The sequence below is a fragment of the Phyllostomus hastatus genome, unplaced genomic scaffold, assembly GCF_019186645.2.
Source record: "Phyllostomus hastatus isolate PE091 unplaced genomic scaffold, TTU_PhHast_1.1 phas_contig_1198, whole genome shotgun sequence".
NCBI lineage: Eukaryota > Metazoa > Chordata > Mammalia > Chiroptera > Phyllostomidae > Phyllostomus > Phyllostomus hastatus.
The window spans coordinates 23,225-41,770 of NW_025333547.1; the positions used below are offsets into that span (position 1 = coordinate 23,225).

The 18,546-nt window shown below is 52.4% G+C and overlaps 1 protein-coding gene across 1 annotated transcript in view; it reads left to right on the forward strand.

The window, feature by feature from the left end:
- LOC123824993 (myosin-9-like) overlaps window positions 1-18,279 on the forward strand; it is a 41,288-nt gene extending 23,009 nt beyond the window's left edge. The window contains exons 2-10 of the mRNA XM_045848416.1: window positions 5,380-5,500; window positions 8,467-9,397; window positions 10,426-10,554; window positions 11,215-11,400; window positions 14,791-14,871; window positions 15,039-15,200; window positions 15,508-15,663; window positions 16,770-16,898; window positions 17,560-18,279. Coding sequence (XP_045704372.1) covers window positions 5,380-5,500; window positions 8,467-9,397; window positions 10,426-10,554; window positions 11,215-11,400; window positions 14,791-14,871; window positions 15,039-15,200; window positions 15,508-15,663; window positions 16,770-16,898; window positions 17,560-17,877 — 2,213 coding nt within the window. The 3' untranslated portion in view covers window positions 17,878-18,279. The remainder of the gene's footprint in view (window positions 1-5,379; window positions 5,501-8,466; window positions 9,398-10,425; window positions 10,555-11,214; window positions 11,401-14,790; window positions 14,872-15,038; window positions 15,201-15,507; window positions 15,664-16,769; window positions 16,899-17,559) is intronic.
- Window positions 18,280-18,546: the final 267 nt, after the last annotated feature.

The following is an 18,546-nucleotide window of genomic DNA, read 5'->3' on the forward strand; positions in this document are numbered from 1 at the left end:
TCTTCTCCTTCTGACCCTACAGGACAGCAGGAGTGCGCTGGAGGGAGGAGAGCGACTTCTCTGGAAGAGCAGCGGGCAGAGCCCAGCACACAGAGAGACACGTTGGGCTCAGTCCACTTGGCCCCTGCATCCATCCCAGAGGGCAGCAGCAGAGACCCGGCCCCTCGCTGCCCCCTGTGGCCACAGCTGGCTCCCATTCCACCCACAGTTTGTTTTCTCTTCCCCAGGGGTGAAGCGCTGCCCTGTCTAGCCATGGACACAGGAGGGCGAGCTGAAGGGAAAAGTCCCGAGATCCCACTGCCGACACCATGGCCTCAGAAGCTGGCAACGTCAACCCAGGTAGTCAGCGCCCTCTCCCTGGATGGTTCGTACTCATGACCCAGAACTGAGGGTGGCGCCTCCAGGCTGAGTGTATCCACACAGGAACAGGAACCTGCAAGGGGGCTGATGAGGGTCCTGGAGCCCCCAACGAGGGCCAAGGGGTGCTCTCTCAACCCAGAGTCGATGGGAGGGGTCCCCTTCCTGGTTCTCTGCTCACAGTGCTCACTGCCTTCCTTCCCCTCCACCTACCCAGTGACTCAGAAGAGGCCAGCACAGCCCCTGGGGAGACAGGAGTCTCTGGTCCTACCTACCTGGCATCAGCTATTTGTAGGTGGAAACTGACCCCTCCATACCACTCCCAGCCTGCACGGCTGTGTGAGGGCTGGTACTCGTTCCCAATTATAAACACCTACTCACCAGGTGTGACTGTCTCAGGGCAGGAACTGTTTACCTGGATCTCAATGTGCCCACAGAGGCCAGCTTTGCCATCCCTCCTCCCACCAGCCCCGGATCAATACAAACACAGCTGGAGTGGTCTGGGCTCCCTATAGCTAAGACCTGGTTTCCTTTCTCCCTATGATGAACCAAGGGAAAGAACAAACAGCCCTCCACCCACCCAAATCAGGACTGCATTGCCTTTGCAACAAAATCACCCTCCCCGGAGGGTCCCTGGAGAAAAAAAAATTATTGATGCTGCAGGACAAGGGAGGGGAGGACAGGTCAGAAGCCAGGAGCTCCTGAGCGGGCTCTGGGACCCCTGAGGGAGGGCTAGAGCTGGCGGACTCCCTGAGGATAAACCAGCTGACCTCCTGTTTAGGAAATGGGAGAGCCTGGGGTCAGAGTTGCCATCAGGGGAGTGTGTCCCCTGGGACCCGCCTGGAGAGGACAGAGGTGACATTGATTGATCACAGGATTAGAGCTGCAGGTCCAATATGACACCCACCTGAACACACACTCTCAGCCCTGACCAGGGTGGCTCAGTGGGTTGGGTGTCATCTCAACAGACTGAAAGGTCACGGGTTCATTCCCCTGTCAGGGCACACGTGTGGGTTGGAGTTCAGTTCCTGGTTGGAACACGCACAAGAGGCAATGGATCGATGTTTTTTTCTCAGGGTGATGTTTCTCTCCCTCTGTTTCTCCCTCCTTCTCCTCTCTCTAAAAGTGAATAAATAAAATCTTAAAACCAAAGACCCCCCCTTCACAGCCCATCTTGGGGCATCTGTGAGTAGCAACAGGAACCCCATTTGCAGGGTAGTTTTATAGAAATCAGCAGTGTGTGGTCCGACACATTTTTAAATTAAAAAGCCACCCACAGGAGTACTTTAGAATAGGATGTAGAAATTACATGAAATTTTTTAAAATTTTATTTTAATCATTGTTCAAATACAGTTTTCTTGTTTTTACTCCCAGTCCAGCCCCCCCACCCCTCCCCACTTCCCTCCCATTACCACCCTCCCCCTAGTTTTTGACCATGTGTCCTTTAAGTTTGTTCCCGTGAACCCTTTCCAATGTCCCCTGAAATTCCCTCTACTCTCTCCTGTGGTCACTGTCAGCCTGTCCTCTCTTTCAGTGTCTTTGGTTATATTTTGCTTGTTTCATTATTTTGTTGTTTAGGTTCCTGTTAAAGGTGAGATCATATGGTATTTGTCTTTCACTGCCTGGCTTGTTTCGCTTAGCATAATGCTTTCCAGCTCCATCCAAGCTGCTGCAAAGGGTAGGAGCTCCTTCTTTCTTTCTGCTGCACAGAATTCCATTGTGTAAATGTACCATAGTTTTTTGATCCATTCATTTACTGATGGGCATCTAGGTTGCTTCCAGCACCTAGCTATTGTAAATTGTGCTGCTATGAACATCGGGGTGCAAACGTTCTTTTGTATTGTTGTTTTAGTGTTCTTAGGATAGAGTCCCAGCAGTAGATTCACAGGGTCAAAAGGCAGATCCATTTTTAGTTTTCTGAGGAAGTTCCATACTGCTTTCCATAGTGGTTGTACCAGTCTGCAGTCCCACCAACAGTGCACTAGGGTCCCCTTTTCTCCACAACCTCTCCAACACTTGTTATTTGCTGCTTTGTTTATGATGGCCATTCTGACTGGTGTGAAGTGGTATCTCATTGTGGTTTTAATTTGCATCTCTCTGATAGCTAGTGATATTGAACATCGTTTCATGTGTCTTTGGATTTTCTGTATGCCCTCCTTGGAGAAGTGTCTGTTCAAGTCCTTTGCCCACTTTTTGATTGGATTCCTTGTCTTCTTAGAGTGCAGCCATGTAAGTTCTTTATATATTTTGGAGATTAAACCCTTGTCTGAGGTATCATTGGCAAATATGTTTCCCCATACATTGGTTCTCTTGTAATTTTGATGCTGTTTTCTTTAGCTGTGCAGAAACTTTTAATTTTGATGAGGTCCCATTTGTTTATTCTTTCCTTTATGTCCCTTGCTCTAGGGGACAAGTCAGTAAAAAAGTTTCTGCGTGAAATATCTGAGATTTGCCTACCTACGTTCTCTTCTAGGACTTTAATGGTGTCACGGTTTATATTTAAGTTTTTTGTCCACCTTGAATTTATTTTTGTATATGGTATAAGTTGGTATTCAAGTTTCATTTTTTTTTGCATGTGACTGTCCAATTCTCCCAACACCATTTGTTGAAGAGGCTATTTTTACTCCATTTTGTGTTGCTGCCTCCTTTGTCAAATATTAATTGACCATAGAGACTTGGGTTTATTTCTGAGCTCTCTGTTCTGTTCCATTGGTCTATGTACCTGTTTTTATGCCAGTACCAGGCTGTTTTGATTACAGTGGCCTTGTAGTATTGTTTAGTGTTGGGTATTGTGATCCCTCCTACTTTACTCTTCTTTCTCAAAATTGCAGCATCTATTTGGGGTCATTTATGGTTCCATATAAATTTTTGAAGTGTTTGTTCTATGTCTGTGAAATATGCCATTGGTACTTTAATAGGAATTGCACTGAATGTGTAAATTGCTTTGGGTAGTATGGGCATTTTGATGATATTAATTCTTCCAATCCATGAACACGGTATATGTTTCCATTTGTTTGTGTCTTCCTTGATTTCTTTCCTCAGTGTTACTGTAGTTTTCTGAATACAGGTCTTTTACCTCTTTGGTTAGGTTTATTCCTAGGTATTTTCTTTTTCTTTTTGCTATTTCAAATGGGACTTTTTCCTTGATCTCTGCTTCTGCTGTTTCATTGTTGGTGTACAGAAATGCCTTTGATTTCTGGATAATGACTTTGTACCCCACTATTTTGCCAAATTCATTTATTAGGTCAAGCAGTTTTTTTTGTGGAGTCTATAGGACTTTCTATGTACACTATCATGTCATCTGCAAACAGTGACAGTTTTGTTTCCTCCTTTCCGATTTGGATGCCTTTTATTTCTTTTCTTGTCTGATTGCTGTGGCTAAAACTTCCAGTACTATATGGACAGAAGGGGTGAAAGTGGACAGCCTTGTCTTGTTCCTGATCTTAGTGGAAAAGAGTTTAATTTTGCCCATTGAGTATGATGTTGGCTGTAGGTCTCTCATATATGGCCTTTATTATGTTGAGGAATGCTCCCTCTATTCCCACCTTGCTGACTGTTTTTTATCATAAATGGGTGCTGTACCTTATCAAATGCTTTTTCTGCATCTATTGATATGATCATGTGGTTTTTGTCTTTGCTTTTGTTTATGTGATGTATGACATTTACTGATTTGCGAATATTGAACCATCCTTGCATCCCTGGAATGAATCCCACTTGGTCGTGGTATATGATCTTTTTAATGTATTGTTGGATGCGGTTTGCCAGTATTTTGTTGAGGATTTTAGCATCAATGTTCATCAGCGATATTGGCCTGAAGTTTTCTTTGTTTGTTGTGTCTTTATCTGGTTTTGGAATTAGGATGATGTTGGCCTCATAAAAAGAGTTTGGGAGACTCCCATCTTTTTGGATTTTTTGAAATAGTCTGTGAAGGATAGGGGTTAGCTCTTTCTTAAATGCTTTGTAGAATTCTCCTGTGAAACCATCTGGTCCAGGGCTTTTGTGTGTTGGGAGTTTTTTGATGACTGTTTCCATTTCTTTTGTTGTTATTGGTTTGCTCAGGCTTTCTGCTTCTTTTTCATTGAGTTTTGGAAGATTATATTTTTCTAGAAATTTGTCCATTTCACCTAGGTTTTCAAATTTATTGGCATACAGTTCTTTGTAGTAATAGAAATTACATGAAATTTTGAACATAAGAGGCTTCAAAGTAATGTAAAGGAATGTCAGACATTGACCCTGGATTTGATCTCTGAGCTTTCTGCCTGCTGGCATTGGGCCATCATGTATCCTGACTTTCTCTTTCTGTCTCTGTGGAATGAGACAATGTCTCTTGTGTGAGTGTAGCAGGAAACACGTTTCCCCTCCCGTCTCTGCACACACAATGCACACACTAGTCCCCCACCCCTCAGTGGCCACTCCACGGCCTCCAAATCCCTGGGAGCCACATGTTTGTGGCAGCTCAGCTGGGCAGTCATCTTGCTCTGTGCTGACGTGAGACTCTTCACAGTCGGTACAGGATCTGCCCCATTTCAGGTGAATACACTTGTTTCACTGTCGCAGCAGGAATGCGGTAGTTACTGGGTGCTGCCCAGGTCCTGCTGGAGGTGGGGGTCACACAGCACGTGTGCCCTGCACTCTCTTTCTGAAAGACCAACAAGTCTGAATTCCCAAACACACCGACATCCCAGGATCAGATATTTAATCCCTGAGGCTGGAAGTCCCAGATCACGGGCTGGCAGGGCTGTTTGCTGCGGAGACCCTTCTTCCTGGTTTGCAGATGGCGGTGTTCCTGCTCTGTCCGCACATGCTCTATGCTTTCCCTGTGTGCACGGGGTGCAGGGGCGGAAGGGGAGAGGGAGGGAGGGATCCGGTGTCTCTCCCTCTTCTCATAAGGACACCAGTCACACTGGATATGAGTCCCACACTCATGACCTCATTCAGGTCTCAACTACCTGATTTATACTCAATACCATTTACGTTCTACTACAATTTCTTCTCCTCTTATTCTTTTTTCTTTCCTTCTAGAAAGTGGAAAGATTCTTCCTGCTATTGAGTTTTTACTGGACCTACGGAACATGGAGAAACTGCGGTGCCTGCTGAGTGCTGAAGCCTGGGAGAGATTTGTGGCAGCATCCAGCGTGCCCAGGTAACCTCCGGGAGATGCCTGTGTTGTCACCAGAAATCCATTGATATAATAGACCCTGCCAGCCACACCTCCTCCAGGCAGGATCCTGTGATTGGGGTTGAATGTGTTTCTTCTCAACAATCCATGAGGAAGACTTCCTATCATTCATTGCCAGTGAACAGTCTCAGGTGGAGGAGATGAAACCCGCAGGGTGACTGTTGTTTAATGACACAGTGTTTTATTCATCTGTTCAATTTTATTTTGAGGAAAAGAAGATAATGCATATGAACTATGTAGCCTAATGACTGGCACATAGTAGGTGCTCAGTTAACATGAACTTTTCAAAAGATTGTTGGGAAAACACAGGGGCCAAGGGTCTTCCTCCTGGAGATGGGAGGCAAGCAGGACTTGCTTGGGGACAAGCCTGCTGCACCCTGGTACATGTGGAGTCCCTGGGGTTTGGCTGGGGGCTGTCCCTCCCTCAGGGAGGACTCAGACACACACTGCAGGGCCTGCTGGCTCAGAAGGCAGAGAGGCTGGATGGAGCCAGGCTGAGATGGTTGAATCCTGACTCTGTGTCTGCTCAGCTCTGGGGCTTTGTGCTTCTGTCCCAGAGTCTTTGATTTGTCACCTCTCTGTTCAGTGGGAACAGCAGGTCATGTGATAGGATGGTGGTGAAGGCCTTAGGGTGCACTGCGGGGTCAAGGGTGAGGGAGCAAGTGTGGTCATCCTGTTCAGGAGACCAGGCAGGCCTGCACCAGGGTGAGAGCCAGGCGTCAGGGTGGAGTGGGGCTGGGTCACGGTTGGAGGACCAGAAGGAAGACTCCGCAGGGCAGCGGGGCTGGGAGTAGAGGGAGGCAGCTGGGGCACATAGGGCACAAACTGGAGAGGCCAGAGCCTAGTGTGGTCCTGTGTCGGGGAGGAGACATTTCCTTCCTCCCTCATTTGGTCCCTCATTGCTGGGAGTAGCAGGTGTTGGTGCCAATGTCCTCCACACTCTGCCTGGGAGCTGGGGTCCTGTCTGCCATTTCGGTCCCTCTGGTATTCTGTGCAGAGTAACCCCTGACCAGGGAGAAGGCAGGTTGTGTGGCTCATGACAGACTCCAACATCAGAATGGGTGGCTGTGGCTTTTGTGTGACTTGGGGGATTCCAATGCACCCTCTCAGCCGCCTGAGTCTGAGGAAAGTGCTTCCTGCCCCACTGGTCCTGATGCAGGTGTCAGGCCCAGCAATTCGTGCACATGGTTGGCAAAGTGGCCCGTGTCTCTAAGAGGTTCCAGGAACTTGGACACGGCCTTGATGTGCACACAAGGGAAGCTGTTGCCAGCCAAGGTGTGAGTTCGGCTGGTGACACCTGAGAGGTTGGAGGTACAAGATGGTGGGCTAGAGTGTCCCAGGTGAACCAAGTTTTGTAGCATATCCCCTGCTTCCCTGTGAACTGGGGCTGTGCCTGGATCCAGTTACCTTTGGTTGGGGAGGTCAAAGGGCATCAGTTTTGGCAGAGAGCAGATGCCACCCAAAGTGACCATTAGTGTCATTAATTGAAAGTGTCCACAATGTAAATGTGAGGGTAAAGTCCCCAGTGCTGTACTTCCTCTGACACCACCCTCAGGTTTGATAGTTTCCTAGAAGGACTCAGAGCACCCACTGAAAACTATCACACCCACAGTAGTTTTGTGATAGGGAAGGACACAGCTCACAGTCAGCCACAGGAGAGAAGCCTGGGGCAGAGTCAGAGAGGGTGTGAAATGGGAAGCCTCCATTGTCCCCAGGACACCTCACTGTCCCCATTCAGCTGTGACAATGCACTCGAAGCATTGCCAACCAGGGGAGCTCACCCTGGAAAAGAAAACTCTTCTGACCCTTGTTAAGATGGAAGGAGACTCTCACCCAGGCTGATGGCAGCACCTGTCCTGACTCCCACAACAGAGAGGAGAGACAGGGCTCCACTCTGAATGCAGCAGAGACCCCTGGGGGGTTAGAGCCAAAGAACAGACTGGGGGGACGGTGGGTAGGTCATGACTGAGAGGGGGTGTCATGGGTCCAGGGGACTCTTGCTAAGCTCCCCTAACAGGGTCCTTGCTACAGGCAGGTCAAGGACTAAGGCTGCAGAGTTGGGGGAAGAGGAATTGATCAGGTATAACAGGATGTCAGTCATCACAGTTGGGAGACTCTCTCTGACCTGGCTTAGCAGGAGTCAGGCTAAGACTGAAAGATATAGGCTGTGAAGGACAGAACATGGAAGGCCAAGATCAAGGCCTAGTTAGAAGAAGGCTCAGAAGAGCCTGATGTGCATTTGGCAGTGTTTCCCACCCTGAGCCTCAGTGCACAGAGGGTTCCTGGGGTGAATCACATGGTGTCCGCATGGCTGACCTATAGTGTCTAGTCGCCTCTGGAGGCCTAACGAATGTCTTTATTTTCTAGTTCCTTCTTAGGCCATAACTGATACAATGTGACCCCAAATCTCCATCATGTGTCACCTTGTCAGACTGTCTAGTGGCCTTATGCTAGGCTCCTGTGAGTCAGGACACTAGGGACCCAGAGAGCACATCCCAGTGTCTAAGGCAAAGGGCAGGCCTCTCAATGGTCAGGTTCTGTCTGCACCACTCTCCTGGACCCTCTGAAGGAAGGTGTTTCGGTTCCTCCCCACTCTCCCTTCTTCACCCTCGGAGTCCCCAGTCCACAGTCACTTCCCTGGTGATAGACTGGCCTGCACTTGAGTGAGGAGCCATGTTCATGAAATACTGACCACTTTGGGGCATCCTAGGAGGACTTTCCCTTATTTTTCCCTGATTGAACCAGTGCTGGGGAGCATGTACAAGAGACAAAGTATGGGTTTAACATTGAAAGACAATTTTGTACACTTGTGAAATTCTTTCCATTTAATTTATAGTCACAGCTCTGTAATTATGCAGGATGGGTCTGGTTGAGACATTTTACAGATATGCGAACTGTGTTTCTTATTCACTTGACCTTCATCATTACAGGGAGGAGGCAGATGCGCTGTATGAAGAACTGAACCAGCTGAAAAGACTCATGGCCACGGAGGACAAACAAAACCTGTCAGATGAGCAGCGGCATAGGGAGATGTTTATGAAGCAGTTTACTTGGGTGAAACAGGACCTCAAGTGGCGCATAGCGCATCTCCATGCACTGGCTGACACTGTTGACAGGATGCACAGGGGCTGTACCATCTCCAACATGGTGGCCAGCTCCACCAGTGCTGTGTCTGGCACCCTGACCATCGTTGGCCTGTCCCTGGGACCCATGACAGCCGGGGCCAGTCTGGTGCTTGCAGCAACCGGACTGGGAGCAATAGCGACTGTGACCAGTGTGTCTGCCAGCATTGCAGAACGTGTAGGGAACAAGTCAGCAAAAGCTGAAGCCTGTCGTCTGGTGTCTGATGCCATTGACAATGAGGTGGTCATGCAGGTTCTAAGTGAAATCGTACCTGGAATTGCTTCCTTAGCGAAGGGCATCCTATCCCTGTACAAGATTGTGAAGAACGTCCGTGCCTCCAACGTGGCCAAAGCTAAGCCTCTCATAGAAGCAGAGGTCCGGTTTTTGGTGACCACAGTAAAGATCTCAATGCGAAACAACAGGGAGCTAAAGGAAGCTTTTGGGATCAGTGCTCAAGAAGTGGCCAAAGGAGCCTGGATCTTTGCTTTGGCCACTGCAGGTGTATTCCTTCTGGAAGATGCGATCAGCCTTGTAAAGGAGACAAAGCACTTGAATGAAGGGTCAAAGTCGGAGTCAGCTGCAGAGTTGAGGCAGCAGGCCCAGGAGCTGGAGGGGAAGCTGGAGGAACTCATCTGGATTCATGAGATTCTGCAGGAGGCAGAGCTGGAGAACTGCAAAAAGCAATTATTCAGAAAGACAAAGGGTCTCCTGAGCTCCAAGTATGAGATGAATGAGAGTGTGAGTACCGGGAGGGGCCGAGGCAGATAGCACAGAGGGTCAGAGGGTGACCCCACACTGAGGCACACCTCGGGGATGTCTTGTCCCTCTGTTCCTGACTCAGGTCCCCTTGGCTGTCAGGTCCAGAATCTCGAAAAGTGTAAAAAAGCCCTGGAGGACCAGAGGGAAGAGATGAAGACACAGCTTGAAAAGCTGGAGTCTGGGCTTCAGGCCACCAAAGATGACAACCTGCAACTAGAGATGAACCTGGACATCATGGTTCTCCGTGATTATGGAAGGTTGGGGCTTATGGTTCAGAAGCACATCCGGAGCGGGATGAAAACATGAGCAATTTTTACCTGATGTAATTAAAGAATAAAAATCAAAAGATCTCTATGTTGCAACAACATAACTAGCAAATCAGCAGCAACAAAAATAAACTTAAACGTCTGTGATTAGTGAGGTGCACTGTACAGAAGCCTGGATGGTTGGCTGTATTCTTCTGGAACCATCTGCTGAACCCAACAGGAGTGTCACACTTTGACATGGGGTGTCCCAATTTGGTAGTTTATGTAAATCACCAAAAATAACAAAAAATGTACTTGACAAAGAACTTTAGATTTAGAACACATAGAGGAGACTGACAAAAGGAAGGAGTCCCGCCCTCCCTGTGGTGGGGACGACCTGGCAGGGGAGCAGGTGCGGACTGGGGAAGGTGCAGCAGCGCGGGGTCCCCGTGCCCAGGGGCTGCAGGGAGTGGAAGCCACGCAACTGGGGCCAATACATGCGCCATGACTCCCACGCCCAGAGTGAGCTAGTGGATCCTAACCTCCCAGAAGTGCGCAAATGGTGGGGGGCAAAGGGACGTTTGGCTTTAGCTACTATTTTGCCCTTTCAGTTCAGCTGGTTAATGGTGGTGTCAGGGTGAAAAGCAGCCACAAGCTCCTGTTGGCGTTTGTAACCAGAGGTTGTGGGAGGAACAGTGTTAGGAGTGGGTTAGTGGGAGGTTTCTGGGGTGGGGATGTCAAGTGTCTCCTCCCCTACCCCAGGACCAGATGAAGGACTACATGTGGGAGATAGAGGATACACGTGCTTCCCATGAAGAGATCCTGGCAAAGGCCAAGGAGAACGAAAAGAAGAGGAAGAGCATGGAGGCCAAGATGATTCAGCTGCAGGAGGTAGTCTGGGGTCAGGGGGCACTCAGGGTCGCTGCCCACTGGCCAGCAGGGGCAGCTCAGGGCCTCCCCTGGGCCAGCCTCTGGCAGGGCTGGAAACAAGCCAGGGCACCTCCAGGGAGGAGTGGGGGTGGCTCTCTGTGACAGAAGTCCCCTGAGGGCTTCACTGAGTAGCAGGGCTCCCTGGGGTGAAGGAGACTGTGTGTCACCACCACCTCCTGCTGTGCATTGGGGCCTGGACAGGTGGGCGTCTCTCCCAGGTGCTTGAGCCCTGGGAGGCCCCTTTGCCTGGCACACGTGAGGCACGCATGGAAGCGGGGCCCATGTTCTGGCGGTCTTCCGCAGTGTGCGGTCATGGCTCCTGATGTCCCTGTCACTTTGGCCAACACCCAGGCACGTTCTCATCCACTCTGAGGCCCCTCAGAAAGGAGGATGCAGGCTGGGTGTCATCTTCCAGTTGAGTGAGGACAGGCCAGGTGTGGGACTTCTGAGACCAGGACACTTGCTAGCAGGCCACCTCCCAAGCTTGCCCAACATCCCTTCCCCACAGAGGCGGCCGTGTCTGGATTTGAACGCTGTGGCCCTTCCTGGGACACTGGCAAGAGGAGCTTCATGGCAGGGCCCAGATGCCCCTCTTCACAGCTCTGCTTCCTCCCCTGCCAGGTGAAAGGCAACCTTGAGAAGGCCAACCAGACCCTGGAGCATGAGAGAGGGGAGCTGGCCAAGGAGGTGAAGGTCCTGCTGCAGGAAAAATGGGACTCAGAGCACAGGCGGCAGAAAGCAGAGGCCCAGCTGCAGGAGCTGCAGGTGAAGTTCAAGGAGGAAGAGCAAGTGCGCACACAGCTGCAGGTGAGGCCTCTGCTGGGACCCGGGGCTGGGCGGTGGTGCCTTCAGGGGCTCCTGGGTGTGGAGCGCCTCCAGTTCTCTAGGACTCCTGCCCTGTGTCATGCTTCACAGTGGCCACTCAGCAAGGATGCTGGGTTCAGCCTGTGACTCAGGTCCACCTTAGCCTAGAGGCACCCAGGTGGGGCCAGAGCAGTCATGCTCCAGACCCTGGGCCTTTGTCTGTCCCGTCCCCGAGCAGGCGGAGCTGGACAGAGTGACGGGCCTTCTGAGGCAGTCTGACAGCAAGTGCAGCCAGCTCACCAAGGACGTCTCCACTGTGGAGTCCCAGCTGCAGGACACGCAGGTGAGGGGGGGCAACAGTGCTCTACAGCTGGACCTTCCCCGGGAGGATGAGGTGCCCACATGGCAGCCCCTGCCAGACCTCTGGGTGTCCCGACCCAGGGCTCCTCTGGTTCCTCATCCTCCCCTGCATCCACGGGGTCTCTGGGTCCCCCCGGCTCCCCACTGGGTCTTCACCATCTCAGTCCTGACTGGAGGTACCAGCTGCTCCCTCCCGCCAAGGTTGTGGGGACAGCAAGGCTCTGGCGCTGCACCTCCTGAGCCCTGCGTCCCTCTTGTCCTTGGAGTAGGAGCTGCTGCGGCAGCAGGACCGGCAGAAGCAGGGCCTGAGCACCCAGCTGCAGCAGGTGGAAGAGGAGAAGAGGTCCCTGAAGAAGCAGCTGGAGCAGGAGGAGGAGGCCAAGCACAACCTGGAGAAGCAGGTTGCCACCCTGCTCGCCCAGGTTCGGTGCTAGCTCCCCCTTGAGACCCCCTGGGTTGCTGGGTGGCTCAGGGACACTGGTTGGATTCTGCAGGCTGGGTCCGCCCTGGTCGGCCTGAGCTGGGCACCCTTCCTCTCCAGGGAGTCCCCATCCTCTCCAGCCCAGGGCTCCTAGCCCTGGGTCCCCAGGTAGAATTCCAGGATCTGTGAACTTGGGAGACGAGACTGAATGTCACCCTTCATTTCACCAGTCTCCAGCTGACACCTAGCATTTCCTCCCTGATGAATGTAGACCACAAACCACGGCAGTCCCAGTGCCTGTCGTCCTGGTCACTAGAAACCAGCAGTCACCATGTCCCAGACAGGGCAGGGCTTTGGGGGTGTCACTGTGCTCCCTGCACTTCAGGGGGCTGCTCTCCGTGGTGCTCACAGAGAGGCACGTGGGTCACTCACCAGTTCAGTGGAACCTCTGACAGCCGCCTTTGTCTGCATTGACTTTCCTGATCATCCCGTGTATTTTGTGTGTCACATTGGGGTGAGGAGGAGGAGTCCCAGTCTGCTCTATGCTGTCACAGGGTCCATGCCCTGAAGTGGACCAAGAGCCCCCATTCTAGATCCTGTCCTGGGATTTAAGTGCTCCAGGCCAGATGTGCCCTACGCACAGGACGGGCCCACAGTCCGTTCCATGGTGTGGGTAGGAGCAGCCAGCACGTGCTCTGGGTGGCAGTTTTCTGTCCATGTGCAAAGAGGAGAGGCTGCGGGACAGGTACCCAGGGTCCTCAGCCCTCAGCAGACATATTCCCCAGAGGGCACCAGCCCTGCTGTGGGAGCGCAGTGAGTGGAGGACACTTCTGCCTGGGCCTCGGTCCTTCTAAACCAGCAGCCTGGAGCAGGTCACAGCAGAGACTCCTTCCAGAGCTGACCTGCCCTCAGCTCCATGGAGTGCACAGTTGCTCTCAGCAGAAGGTTTGTCTCTCGAGAGAGATGGAAGGGGAAGCGGCCTCTCTTGGGTTGGCTCCCAGGTCTCTGTGCATGACAAGCACTCCAGCTTCAAGCCGCCAGGGGATCACCTGTGTTGTTTGAACAGGTGCCCTTGTGGGTGTTTCCTTCTTCCTTGTCCCTGGCCAGGTGAGCGACATGAAGAAGAAGATGGAGGATGGCCTGGGGTGCCTGAAGACTCCCGAGGAAGCCAAGAGGAAGCTCCAGAAGGACCTGGAAGAGCTGAGGCAGCTGCTACGAAAGAGAAGGTGACCGCCTACGACAAGCTGGAGGAGGACCAAGACGCAGCTGCAGCAGGAGCTGGACCACCAGGTCGTGGACCTAGAAACACCAGCACCTGAGCATCTTCAACCTGAAGGAAAAAGCAGAAGAAGTTTAGACCAGGTATGCATGCTGTTTGAAAAGCTCCTTCTCATTTCCTGTCTTACTCTAGCTCCATGGCCTCAGGCTCAAAGCCACTGACCAGGGAGTGGGCCCTGGGATCCCATCACCACCCTGCAGGTGCTTGGAGGTCCCGCTGGGTGTCCCACTTGTCGAGGGGCCTGGCTAAGGAGTGCTCAGAACAGGCTGTCTGCACACCTCAGGTTTAGTGCCGAGTGTTCGACTTTCTGTTTCCTACAATTTTCACATTGTTTTATAGTGATCTGATTTTAATTACTTTGAATGGTGGTTCACGTGTCAATACCTCCTCCCCCTCACACTAAAGGATCTGAGGAAGCTTGCAGTCACACTGACACGGGGCTGGGATAGCAAAATAGAACAAGTCGGGGCTAGGGACCCAGGCTCTCACCACCCGGCGCCCATCATTTTGGAAGGAAGTGTCTTGGGGTGGGCCCTGCTGCCTCCTCTCCTGTCGTCTCTGGCTGTTGTCATGCCGTCAGGGCAGAGTCACGTGCTTGCTGTGCAGACACAGCCTGCAAGGGCTACAGCATTTCCTCCCTGGGCCTTTAAGGAAGAGTTCCGGGCATTGGGAGCGGGAAGGTTGGCATACAAGGCCAAACGAGGGATGGCCCGCACAAACAGTGGACCAGGGGTATTTGAGCTCGCATCCTTAGAGGCGGCCGCACATGGGCTACAGGCTTCTAGGTAGCCAGAGTCATAGGCTTCAAGGTGAACACCATCCATTCGTTCAGGAGAACTTCCAAAGCCTTTCCAGGTTGGGTCTGTGCAATGTTTACTGTGGGTTCTCATGGAAGGGGCGCTGTGTGACATAAAGAACCCTTAATAAAGGATAAAAAACACGGACTTTAAAGCAAGGCGGCAGAGACAATCTCTACCCTCGTCCAGTTACAGGGACATAGTGAGCAGTGCACGTCACCCTGGGAGCCAGCTGGGTTTCCCCAGCAGCCACCTGGTGCTTGCTGGCTCTTCCTAGTCCCCACCCCTCAGACCCAGCGCCAGGCCTTTCGTTCCTCAAGGAGCTGGGTCTGGATGGTTTGCACCTTGGGAGCTCCTTGTAGGAGTGCATTGCCCGAGACTCCTGGGACCCCAATCTCTCACAGCTCTTGGCTGAGGAGAAGACCATCTCGGCCAAGTATGCGGAGGAGCTGGACTGGGCTGAGGCAGAAGCCCATGAGAAAGAGGCCAAGGCACTGTCACTGGTCTGGGACCTGGAGGAGGCCAGGGAGCAGAAGGCAGAGCTGGAGCAGCTCAACAGGAAGTTCTGCACACTGGTGGAGGACCTCATGAGCTCCAAGGTTGACATTGGCAAGAGTGTAAGTCCCAGGAGGGGCTGAGGGGTCCAGTATGGATTAGTAGTGGGTGAGGGAACGAACACCAAGGCAGAGACCACAGGGATCTCTTGTCTGTCCAGTCCTGACTCGGGTTCCCTTGAGTGGCAGGTCCATGACCTGCAGGAATCTAAGCAGCTTTGGATTCCTAGGTGGAAGAGGTGAAGACCCTGCTCGAGGAGCTGGAGGATGAACTTTGGACCACCATGGATACCAGGCTGTGCTTGGAGGTGAAATTGCCAGCTGTAAAGGCCAAGCTCAGATGGGTCCGACAGGAGCAGAGCGAGGAGAAGAATAAGCAGCTTGTCCCAAATGTGCGTATTGCCCCTCCCTCTCCCCCTGGACAAGGACCCCTGTCCCCACATTTCCACAGACTTCCTTTCTGTCCTTCCTCCACCTGGACTGCCGAGAGCTCCTGGACCAGGTCTTCCAGTCCTCTGTGCCTGGAAGGGTAGCGGAGCCAGTGGCTCTATCAGCGGTTTTCTGTTCAGTCCTTCTCACTGGGCACTGGGGCCCCGTGGGTCCCAGAGAAGGGGGCCAAAGCCACCTGGGCTCAGAGCAGGGGTTGGGTCTGTGTGTGGCTCATGACCTCCAAGCCGCCGGTGTCTCCCCCACATGCAGGAGAGGGAGGCAGAGCTGGAGGAGGACAGGATGCAGTGCTCAATGGCCATGGCCAATGGGAAGAAGCTGGAGGTGGACCCGAAGGACCTGGAGGCTCAGACCGACTGGGCCAACAAGAACCACGACGAGGCCCTGGAAGAGCTCCGGAAGCTGCAGGTGAGGTCAGGCCAGACCAGACCAGTGCTGGCCACACACAGTGGCTCTGGGCTCAGTGTGGGGCTGGGGCACCAGCAGGGCAGCCAGGGAATGCTGGAAATTTCCACCCTCCCCTAGCCAGGCAAGGCCTTGGTGCCCCAGCCTGTCTCAGATGGAGACTCAGGCCCAGAGGCCGCGTGCAAAAAACAGTGGGAGAGCAAACCTGCAGGACAATGTGTGCCTCTGAGTGCATTAGAGAGTGGAGTGTCTACCCTGGCGGTGCAATGCCCCTGGTGACGACAGTCACTGAGTGGCACGTTTTCACAAGAAACAGGATGTGGCCCCCAGGTGACCCTGTGCAGCCTCATGGGCCATGATGGAGGGTTGGGGCTGAAGGGTCAGAGGAGCAGCCAGAGCAGGGATGGCCAGGGACCTTCTCCCCTGAGCTGCACTTAAAATATGACAAGTTAAAGGATCTCTGCGCTGCTACCTCATACCCAGCAAACAGGTGGAAATGAGGAGGCATTTCAATGCCTGAGTTTGATGAGGTCACAGGGCGCAGAAGTCCCGCTGGCTGGTGGCAGTCTCCTCGAAGCATCAGACTGAACCTAACAAGTCTCAAGCTGTGACAGAGGGAGCCCCTGTTTGGGATTTCCTGCCACAGGAGAAAAAACGCTATTTGACCAGGATCTTTCCAATTAAAACATGTTCCAGGGTACTGACAAAGGAAGGAGTCACACCCTCCCTGTTGTCAGGATGACCTGGCAGGGGAGCAGGCATGCACTGAGGAAGGTGCAGCAGCTCGGGGTCCCAGTGCCCAGGGTGCTGCAGGGAGTGGAAGCCTCGCAACTGGGGCCAATACGTGCGCCGAGACTCCCACGCCCAGAGTGAGCTGGGGGATGCTAATGGCCCCGAAGTGCACAAATGGTGGAGGGCAAAGGGATGTTTGGCTTTAGCTACTAGGTAGTCCTTTCAGATAAGCTGGTTACCGGTGGCATCAGGGTACAAAGCAACCCCAAGCTCCAGTGGGTGCTTTTCCCAGGAGGGGCTGAGCGGGAGGAATGTGGGGCAGGGGTAGGTGGGTGGTTGGAGGCCTGCTGGTTCCAAGGTCTCCTCCACATCCCCAGGCCAAGATGAAAGACTGCACCAGGGAGCTGGAGGTGATGCACGCCTCCCTTGAGGAGAAGTTGGCACAGACCAAAGAGAACCAGGAGAAGCGGAAGAGCATGGAGGCCAAGATGATTCAGCTGCAGAAGGTAGTCTGGGGCCAAGGGGCACTCAGGGTCGCTGCCCACTGGCCAGCAGGGTCAGCTCAGGGCCTCCCCTGGGCCAGCCTTGGGCAGGGCTGGAAACAAGCCAGGGCAACTCCAGGGAGGAGTGGGGGTGGCTCTCTGTGACAGAAGTCCCCTCAGGGCTTTACTAAGTAGCAGGGCTCCCTGGAATGAAATGAGACTGTGTGTCACCACCACCTCCTCCTGTGAGTTGGGGCCTGGAGAGGAGGGCACCATCCCAGAGGCTTGTGCCCTGAGTGTCCCCTTGCCTGTCACACAGGAGGCATGTACGGAAGCAGTCTCCAGGTTCTAGGTGGTCATCCGCAATGTGCAGTTATGTCTTTGACTTCTGCTTCTCACTTGGCCAGACACCCAAGCCCATTCTCATCCACTCTGAGACCCTCAAGAGGAGGGCAGATACTGTGTGTCCCAATCCGTTGAGTGATAAGGACAGATCAGAGGGGAATCTTCTGAGTCCAGGACTCTGACCAGCAGGCCGCCTCCTAAACTTGCCCAACATCACTTGCACCACAGAGGCGGCAGTGTTGGATATGAACCCTGCAGTCCTTCCTAAGATACTGGAAACAGCAGCTTCGTGGCAGGGCCTGGATGCCCCTCATCACTCCTTTGCTTCCTCCCCCACCAGGTGAAAGCCAACCTTGAGAAGGACAAGCAGACCCTGGAGCATGACCTAGGGGAGCTGACTAAGGACGTGAAAGTTCTGCAGCAGGCTAAAGTGGACTCAGAGCACAGGTGGAAGAGAGTGGAGGCCCAGCTGCAGGCGCTGCAGGTGAAGTTCAAGGAGGGAGCGCGAGAGTGCAGGCACTGGGGCCTGGGCGCTGCTCTCCGCAGCTGCTCCTCAGTCTTGGCCCAGTTTGCCTGGATGGCTGCTCTTTTTCTTTTTCTTCTTCTTTCTCTTCTTCTTCTTTCCATTTTTTCTTCTTCTTCCAGTTTTCAATTTTAAAAAGCCCTTCATTCTGAAAGTGTTTTAAAATACCAGTTTTTACTTCAGCCAGCCTTGAAGACAAGCACAAAATTGACCAGGTTACTTTTTTAACCACAACGACTGGAGCCCCCACCCCATGGCAGCGCTATTCTAGGTGAGAGCAGAGGGATTCTCAGACTCAGAAACACGACTTCACTTCCAGAGAGAGCCAGACCACCTTGTCCCGAGAGGAGAAATACACGCAGTCACCGTTCTTACTGCTGACCTTCCCCAGACTCACTTCTGGCTCAAGGAAAAGCTAATATCTGATGCATGGGTCACCGGCCAGCAGTGATCACAGACCGCTGCAGATGGCTCGTTGAAACACGAGAAAAAACATGCACAGAGACAGACCAGTTTCTGTGGAGAAGTAGGGATGTAACTGCCACCCCCTCTAGTGGGGAGCATGCCACTTTACCATCCAAACTGGCTTTTATTGGGTTCATTTTGCATAAGAATTCAGGTAAAGCACATTACTCATTGCGAGGAAGTAAGGATGAAACGATAGGTAACAAGGAACTCTGAGGGTCTATTTTGAGTCAGGGTCAAAGAGCTGTAAGACTTTAATGAAAAAACTAACTTCCTCCTTGGACCCTTCTCATTCAACTGAGAGCATTCTAAAAGCAGGTTTCACAGGATTTTACATGT